This window comes from Mastomys coucha, unplaced genomic scaffold (assembly GCF_008632895.1).
Source record: "Mastomys coucha isolate ucsf_1 unplaced genomic scaffold, UCSF_Mcou_1 pScaffold1, whole genome shotgun sequence".
In the NCBI taxonomy this organism is placed as follows: Eukaryota; Metazoa; Chordata; class Mammalia; order Rodentia; family Muridae; genus Mastomys; species Mastomys coucha.
The window spans coordinates 16,137,061-16,145,603 of NW_022196891.1; the positions used below are offsets into that span (position 1 = coordinate 16,137,061).

The 8,543-nt window shown below is 41.3% G+C and overlaps 1 protein-coding gene across 5 annotated transcripts in view; it reads right to left on the reverse strand.

Annotated features, from left to right (window-relative positions):
- Nucleotides 1–8,543, reverse strand: part of Epb41l5 (erythrocyte membrane protein band 4.1 like 5) — a 106,587-nt gene that overhangs the window by 69,009 nt on the left and 29,035 nt on the right. For all 5 annotated transcript variants that reach the window (XM_031380495.1, XM_031380515.1, XM_031380504.1 and 2 more), the window contains exons 10-11: nucleotides 7,376–7,464; nucleotides 6,298–6,367 (exon numbers count right to left, since the gene is read on the reverse strand). In XM_031380495.1, coding sequence (XP_031236355.1) covers nucleotides 6,298–6,367; nucleotides 7,376–7,464 — 159 coding nt within the window. The remainder of the gene's footprint in view (nucleotides 1–6,297; nucleotides 6,368–7,375; nucleotides 7,465–8,543) is intronic.

The following is an 8,543-nucleotide window of genomic DNA, read 5'->3' on the forward strand; positions in this document are numbered from 1 at the left end:
CAGTAGAGACCCTGATGGCGCCAGCCACCTAGTCTTGTTAGATAGGGAGCACCAGGCTCAGCAGAGACCCTGATGGCGCCAGTCACCTAGTCTTGTCAGATAGGGAGCACCAGGCTCAGCAGAGTCCCTGATGGTGCCAGTCACCTAGTCTTGTCAGATAGGGAGCACCAGGCTCAGCAGAGACCCTGACGCAAACAGGTAAGGTGACAAGTGATCAACATCCAGTGTCTGGCTACATGAACATGTACACACGTGTGTCTCCATACACAATTCCATATGAACAAGTACATGTAGCACACATAAAAAGTCCATGATCTAAACAAACAGAATCATGTGCTAAGCTGCCAGTATGGACACTTTTAGTCCCAGCACTTAGGAGACAGAGGCAGGCAGAACGCTGAGTTAGAGGCCAAGCCTTGGTCTACAGAGCTAGATCCAGGACAGCCATAGCTACCCTGTCACCAAATACTAAAAACCAAACCAAACAACCAACCAAAAAAACCAGCATGTGCTTTAATAAATCATGCTAAAGCTAGATGTGGTTTCATGCCTGGCATCCCAGCACCCAGGAGGCAGAGCAGAGGGATCACCACGAGCCTGAGGCCTGAGTTCCAGGGCATCCAGGACTGCAGACTGAAAGCCAAACAACCAAAACCAAACAACTCCCAAGTGAGACAAAGAGCGCGGGCTATCAATTAAAGTATGAGCACACAGCCCTAAACACATAATTTTATCTTTGTTTTCATAAGAGACTATTCATATCTGCAGTGGTTTGAACAGGAATGGCCCCCACAGACTCATGACTGAATGCTTGGCCCACAGGGAGTGACACGACTACGAGATGTGGCCTGACTGGAGTAGGAATGGCTCCCACAGACTCATGACTGAATGCTTGGCCTTGTCTGAAGAAGTGTGTTCCTGTGGGAAGGCTTTCCGGTCTTATGAGCTCAAGTCTGGCCAGTGTGACAGTCTTCTTTTGTGTTTGGATCAAGATGTAGAACTCAGCTCCTCTAGTACCACGTCTGCCTCCATGCTTCTCGCCTTGGCAACAGCAGACCAAACCTCTGAAACTGTAAGCTACCCCAATGAAATATTCTCCATTTAAAAGTTGACGTGATCATGGCAATAGCAATAAAATCTAAATTAAGGCAACATCTATACTCACACAAAGAGGGAATGTTAGTAACAAAAACTATTTTCAGTCAGGACCTCTTCAGGGACCACTGAGGTGACTCCTTAGTTACAGCACTAGCAGCAATTCCAGATGGCTGCGTTAGCTTCCCAGGACCAGCATGGTGGCTCGGTAACAATGTAACTTTAGTTCCAGGGACCAATATGGTGGCTCTGTAACAGTGTAACTTTAGTTTCAGGAGACCCGATCTCCCTACAACCCCCTTCTAGTTTCCACAAGCACTAGGGATGCATGTGGTATATGGACATACATGCAGATAAAATACTCATATACACTACATAAATTTAAAAGAGCTCTTTGACTGTAGTTGAGTGTGTTGGAATATGCTTGAATGCCAGCACTCAGAAGAATGAGGCAGGAAAATGGGGAAGTCAAGACTATGTTGTACCTGGCTAACAAGGTTGTATGTCCAGATAGCCTTCCTGGGTGCAAAAATGGAGACTCCTTTCCTTAGCAGGACTTCTTCTTCTCTGCCTGATCTGGGGAGCCTGATTCTAATCTCCTACCTAAGGAATGTCATGTAGTCCTTGGAGAAATTACAGGTTCAACTTCCTGGAATGCTTCTCCATGCAAATGAGATATCCCAAGAACCTTAAACCTCTGCCAATGAAGCTTTATCTAAGAAGAATCCCTACCCACTCTCAGGGTTCATATGTATACATCCCTTGATTCTCCGAATAAAGTGTATGCACACAAGGTGTCACTGACTATCATCTAAGAGAGTTGTAACACTGAAACCTTTGGAGATGCCCATTCACTCCAGGACTGGGACCCTGGTAACCCACCCATTTCAGAATTAGGTAACCTGACTCCACTCTATCCTTCCCCGCTTGGTGTACAGCAGTGCCTGGACATCCCAAAGGAAAAAGGGAAAAACAAAGCCACAAGAATGCTGGAAGAAAGCACCACAGTGCCCTACAAGATAGAGGTGTGGGAAAGTACTTTCTAGACTGAACCCCATTTACTGAGTAACTAAGTCAACAACTGACAAGTAGGATCTCATAAAACTAAAAGGCTTGTCTATAACAAAGGAAGCATTCAATTATGTGAAGAGGAAATATAGGCAAATTTTAATCTAGCAACCTGGCCTCTTTGGCAAGGGAACACATTCAAAGACCTTCTATGTATATATGATCTGGCCAGAATGCAAACATGCTGGATTATATTATGATCTGTCTAGAATAAAGATAAATCTTTAGTACACACCTTTAATCTCTAACAATGAAAGTAAGGCTAGTTTGTAGAAGGAAGCAGTCATATTTGAACTGAGAAGGAGCCAGAAGATTAGAACACACTGCTGAAGTTAGTATGAGGCCAAGCAGAGCAATTCATACAAAAGCTGAGAGAAGCTGGATTGAATCAGTATTCTTGGAAGATTAGATTGTATGGAGGGTAGAAGTGTCCAGGCTTAGACCTAGGGATAGTTAAAAGAGAGAAAGGAACACTGTATTCGCATAGTATACAGTATACAGTAGGTATGGCTCTCACCTCATCCCTCCATCAGAGAAAATAAAAGCAACAATTAATTACAAGAAGCCCAAAAAGTGGGAGACATCTTTTCCAGCTATACCTCCTATAGAGGATTAGTATTCAGAATATATAAAGAACGCAAAAAAGTAAAAAAAATCAAACAATAAACCAAAAAGAAAAAAACCACGGAACCCAATTAAAAAGTACATTAAAGATCTTAATAGAGTTCTCAAAAGAAGAAATTAAAATGGCTAAGAAGCATCTCAAAAAGTATTCAATATCTTTAGCATCAGGGAAATGCAAAGGATGGCAAAGGTAAAAACAACCAGCAACAAATGACGGTGAGGATGTGAGGACAGGAGAGCCCAGTTCCCTGCTGGAGATTTGAGGACAGGAGAGCCCAGTTCCCTGCTGGAGATGTGAGGACAGGAGAGCCCAGTTCCCTGCTGGAGATGTGAGGACAGGAGAGCCCAGTTCCCTGCTGGGAGAATGCAGACTGATGCACTCACCATGGAAACCAAACACAAAACCTAAGACTGAATCTGTCATATAATGACCCAGCTACAGCATTTTTGACCCATGTCCAAAGGACTTCACATTGTATTACACAGATACTAGCTCAGCTGTAAGGAATATTAAATATAACTTGCAGGTAAATAGTATACTGAGTAACCCAGACTTAGGAAGACATGCTGCATGTCCTCTCACACTTGTAGAGTCTAGCAACAAATCTTTAGATCTTAGACTATACAACCTGGAGAAACTATGGAAACCAGGGAGTAAAAAGAGACCACGGTGCAAGCAGGAGCCTTAGAATGGGGTACAGTAGGACACTATTGCTATAAAGAGGAGAGGCAATACCAGGAATTATTTATTCTATATTTATTTAAAATTAATCTCTCTCTCTCTCTCTCTCTCTCTCTCTCTCTCTCTCTCTCTCTCTCTCTCTCTCTCTCTCCCTCCTTCTCTCCCTCTAATTCTAAGTTAGTCCACTTGTGGTGACAATGTTTCCCACCCCAAAACCAACTACTACCTATCAAAGAAAACAGTGCCTGACATTGAAAGTTTTACTTTTAAGTTGTTAAGGGAAACCACGAGACTCTCTTCCTTAAAATAATCTATGCTATTGCCATTATCCTTAGTGACTTCCAGAAAAAGAAGGTACTCTTGTATTGCTAAAGACACAACATATTCTGGACACAGGACTTGGAGGAGTCGATCTGGATCTGACCTGTAAGGCTTCTCCTTGAGGACTACCTCTCAGTATTAGAAGGAGCTATGAAAGCTACCAAGTGACAAAGCAAAGTAGGTCTGGCTGGCTATTTCCAATGCCTACAGGTCACAACAATGACTAGCACAGCAAGACGATCCTAAAGGTACAATAGTGGCACTTATATCTTGGCATGAATCAACAGTCACTGCATCAAACTTCAGGCCTGCTTACTAGAGGGAATCCATGCTTAGCCCTATAAACTCAGCCAATTACCTATGGATGCTGAGGCCAGGGAACCTTGAAACCTACTATGACCATGGGTGCTGTACCCCAATTAATATAACCCCTACAGTCTAAAGCTCAGAGAACATTTCATGAGGTAGAGGTATTGTTAGAGCCAGAGGATCAGGCCACCTGCCTTTCATCCCAGACATGGGAGGCAGAGGCAGGCAGATCTTTAAGTTTGAGGCTAGCCTGGTCTAGTGCCAGGACAAAAACCCTTGTATTTTGTTTGTGTGTATGTACATGTGTACACAGCACATGCATGGAGGTCAGAGGACAATCTGAGTTGGTTTCTGTCTCCTATCATGTACGGTCCAAGGATTAAACTCGGGTCATTAGGCTTGAGTCAAGTAAGTGCCTTTACCTGTCTCCTATAATGTATGGTCCAAGGATTAAACTCGGGTCATTAGGCTTGAGTCAAGTGCCTTTACCCAGTGAGCAGCTCACTATCCCATGATTTTTGTAAGAAGGTTTAAAGATAAAACTTCACCAAGATAAAAAGGTAGCTCGGTAAATTTCTAGGAACTAAACAAAACACAAATCTAAAATACCATTAAAAACAAACAGAACTTGGAACCTCTGTATTTCTTGTGACTTGACCCTAGTTTTATGAAACACATCTAAGAAATGTAAACAAGAGGGAAAAAACGAAATCATGCAAAATTAACCCCCCCACCCCCAAAAAAGACACAACAGCTTGAAACCTACCCACTCTTTTTCTATGTGAAGTACTGTCAAACAAAAAACAAATAAAAACTGAGGTGGGGGAAAGACTAGCAGGTAGGCAATGTGGGGTGACCTGATGACAAGACATCACATCCAGGTAGGCAGTGTGGGGTGACCTGATGACAAGACATCACATACAGGTAGGCAGTGTGGGGTGACCTGACGACAAGACATCACATACAGGTAGGCAGTGTGGGGTGACCTGACGACAAGACATCACATATAGGTAGGAAATTCTCAAATACAAAATCTCTTTTAAAAGACCCAGATATAGGGGGCTGGTGAGATGGCTCAGCGGGTAAGAGTACCAACTGCTCTTCAGAAGGTCCTGAGTTCGAATCCCAGCATGGTGGCTCACAACCACCCACAATGAGATCTGACGCCCTTTTCTGGTGTGTCTGAAGACAGCTACAGTGTACTTAATTATAATAATAAATAAATCTTTAAAAAAAAAAGACCCAGATATACAACTACTACCACAGACACTCACTACTGTACTATAAAGTTCTTTTATGTTAGTTCTAAATGCTACTAATGTCAACTACTCGGAGATGTTATGTTCTAACAACAATGACCCGTCTGCCTTACAGAGGTTAAAGACTAAGTTCAGCCTGACCCTTGGGCAGTTAGTATAGTTAATCATCTAGTTATTATAGTCACATAGATCCTTAATAGCTACAAAGAGATGAAGAAGGCTCCTAACAACATAAGACACTTTGCACCTGGTCTTTAAAAATTAAAAGAAGTGAAACTTAAAACTCTAAGATTCTAAAATCTTTTACCTTCCAAACTTCAGAAAATTGTTAAAACTTAACTGTTGCCTCTGCTTATCACTTCTTATAGAAGTAAAAACAAGAGGTCAATTATAAGGTGAATGGAAACATGAAAATATGCTCAAATATGATAAAAGCTAAGAGAATATCATTTTTAAATGGGAGCACACTGAAATTACATAAAAAAGAAAATTAACAAAAAATATCAAATCACATTTTATCATAAAGAACACCACCACGTGGGTCTTCTTTATTTGTTTATTTGAGACAGGGTCTCCCTGGCCAGGAACTCATTATATAGAGCAGGCTGGTTTTGAACTCAAGAGATTACCTTGACCCTGCCTACAGAGTATTGGGATAAAAGGCAACTGGCTTATTTTCTTAAAAATTTCATTAGGAATAAAAGCACAGTCATCTAAATGTACCCACTGTACACTACAAACACAATCAAACAAAACAAAAACACACATGCATTTATATTATCTTTAAGCTTAGTGGCATAAAATGACCTGAATGAGGAATTTTAATTCAAGATATAAGTAATGCTAAGCTTTTGTTTTATGGCTCTCCAAACAATGAGGTACACCACCACCTGTTTACCACATAACTACTGTTAAGCAAGTAATACAATAAACTCCTACCTGATCATCATCTTCCACAACTACTAGAGTTAATTTATTCTTCTTAAAATCCAATCTGGTTATCTTGGGCCTGTAATGACATGAGACCGACAGTCAGATACAGACTCTTCTGTATCAAGTGCATTTCCTTCATTCTCGACACACTCTCGTGAGGGAGACGCATCCAGCCCCGCCTGTCAAAGCCTCTACAGGGAAGGCAAACACACATTTCAAAAGCATCCAACTGACAAAACGATGCTGCCCATCTATCAGATATTAAAATTACAAAGGAAATAAGAAATCTAGTGTATTTTGCATACCCCTAATGTGGCATAATAAATTCTGTAACCCTAGGTAAAATGTTTCAAGATTAAGCAGTACAGGAATTAGATATAATAAAAGCTACTAGGCATTTTTAAAGGGCATACAAGAAACTATCACTGAATATGATCTTCAACTCTATTTTTTACCAGCAACACCTGGAAATGAATTTGAGTTTAGGTGGAAAGGCTTGAAGCCAACAGTCTTGGCATATTACAAAACTTTAGCTTTTATCTGTAACATATGCCAAGACTCCGAATTAGTACTAACAAAAATGTAATAATGTAAACAGTTTCCCACTTCTATGCTTTAGGGCTGTGAAATCAGTACAACAACTCTAAGTATGGGAGACAGAATTTGGGAAACAGGAGCCAAGCTTAAAGTAGGAACAGAAGCGCTCCCATCTCCCTCCCTATCCATGAAGGTAAGAGAGCCTATGGAAAAGACTGAGTGACAGAGCCACAGGTGTGGGGGTGTGGGGTGTGCGGGGTGGGGGTGAGGATCATGCAAGGCGCATGTCGTAAGTACACAACACGAGCTGAGAATACTAAGACATGCACTGACACACTGTGAAACTAACGGGCCGCAGACCTAGAGTACTCAGGTCTGCCTCTGGGGGGAGCTTACAGAAGAGTAAGAAAAGGAGAGCAGACAGTAACCGCTTCACTGGCAAAGGCCTCATGATCCTGTTTCCACACTTCTTTACTCATGAACGATACAGACACACTGACTCATTAAAAACAAGACAAGAGGACCTCTGATATTGAACACTGCTTACCAGAAAAACAAGCCAATTTTGGTCTCTCCTTCAAAAACCAGGACTCCTGTTGGAGTCAGTCCCAAGCTATAGTCATTGCCATCTCTAGCCTGATTTAAGAAGAGAAAATAAAAGTATTTGTACACATGAAGCAGGTTTCATGTTTTCATACAAGTAGTTTTTTCATACTAGATAGTAATTATACACAGGCTAAAATTATAATCTAGATGTTTCTGACAAATAATCCTTTTCAGGTTATAAAGTGTCAACCTTTACTTTTTAGTAAAGTCTCCTCAATAGTGAGCATTAGTGATATCAAACTGCATCAAATAATAAAAATAAAAAGTAACTTAAAATGTTTTTTCTCAGTGTAAAAATCACATTTATATAAGGCTTATATATAATTCTGGGAACTTTAGTTTTCTCTTGTTTCATGATCACTCTTCCCTTAAGATTCTAGTTTTTGGTTTTGTTCTGATGTTTGTTTTTGTAAGATAGGGTCTCTAAACATCACTGGCTGACCTATGTAGACCAGGCTGGCCTTAAACTCAAACAAATCCATCTGCCTCTGCCTCTGCTACCAATCCCAGGTGATTCTAGTCTTTCAATATCTAATTTCAACCATTTTTCATTATTACACATCGAAAATACTTAGAGGTATTCTAACAGAAACTCTATGCCTTCCCAAATACTATAATATTCACATTCTATGCCTTCAATCCTAAAATAGGTTTAAAAATGATTTATTTTTTTCATATTTTTAAATTGTGTGTATGCGTGTGTGTGTACAAGTGCCTACAGAGTTGTGTGTGTGTGTATGTGTGTGTATACAAGTGTCTACAGAGTCGTGTGTGTGAGTGTGTGTGTGTGTGTGTGTGTGTGTATACAAGTATCTACAGAGTTTAGAAGAAGGGTATGAGATGCCTTGGAGCCAGGTATTTATGTGGAGCTCAAAAAAGGTGCTGAGAACTGAACTGAGGACTTCTCCAGACCAGCACATGCTTGCTCATACCTGCTGAAGCACCCCTCTCGCTCCAGACCAGCACATGCTTGCTCATACCTGCTGAAGCACCCCTCTCGCTCCAGACCAGCACATGCTTGCTCATACCTGCTGAAGCACCCGTCTAGCTCCAGACCAGCACATGCTTGCTCATACCTGCTGAAGCACCCCTCTCGCTCCAGACCAGCA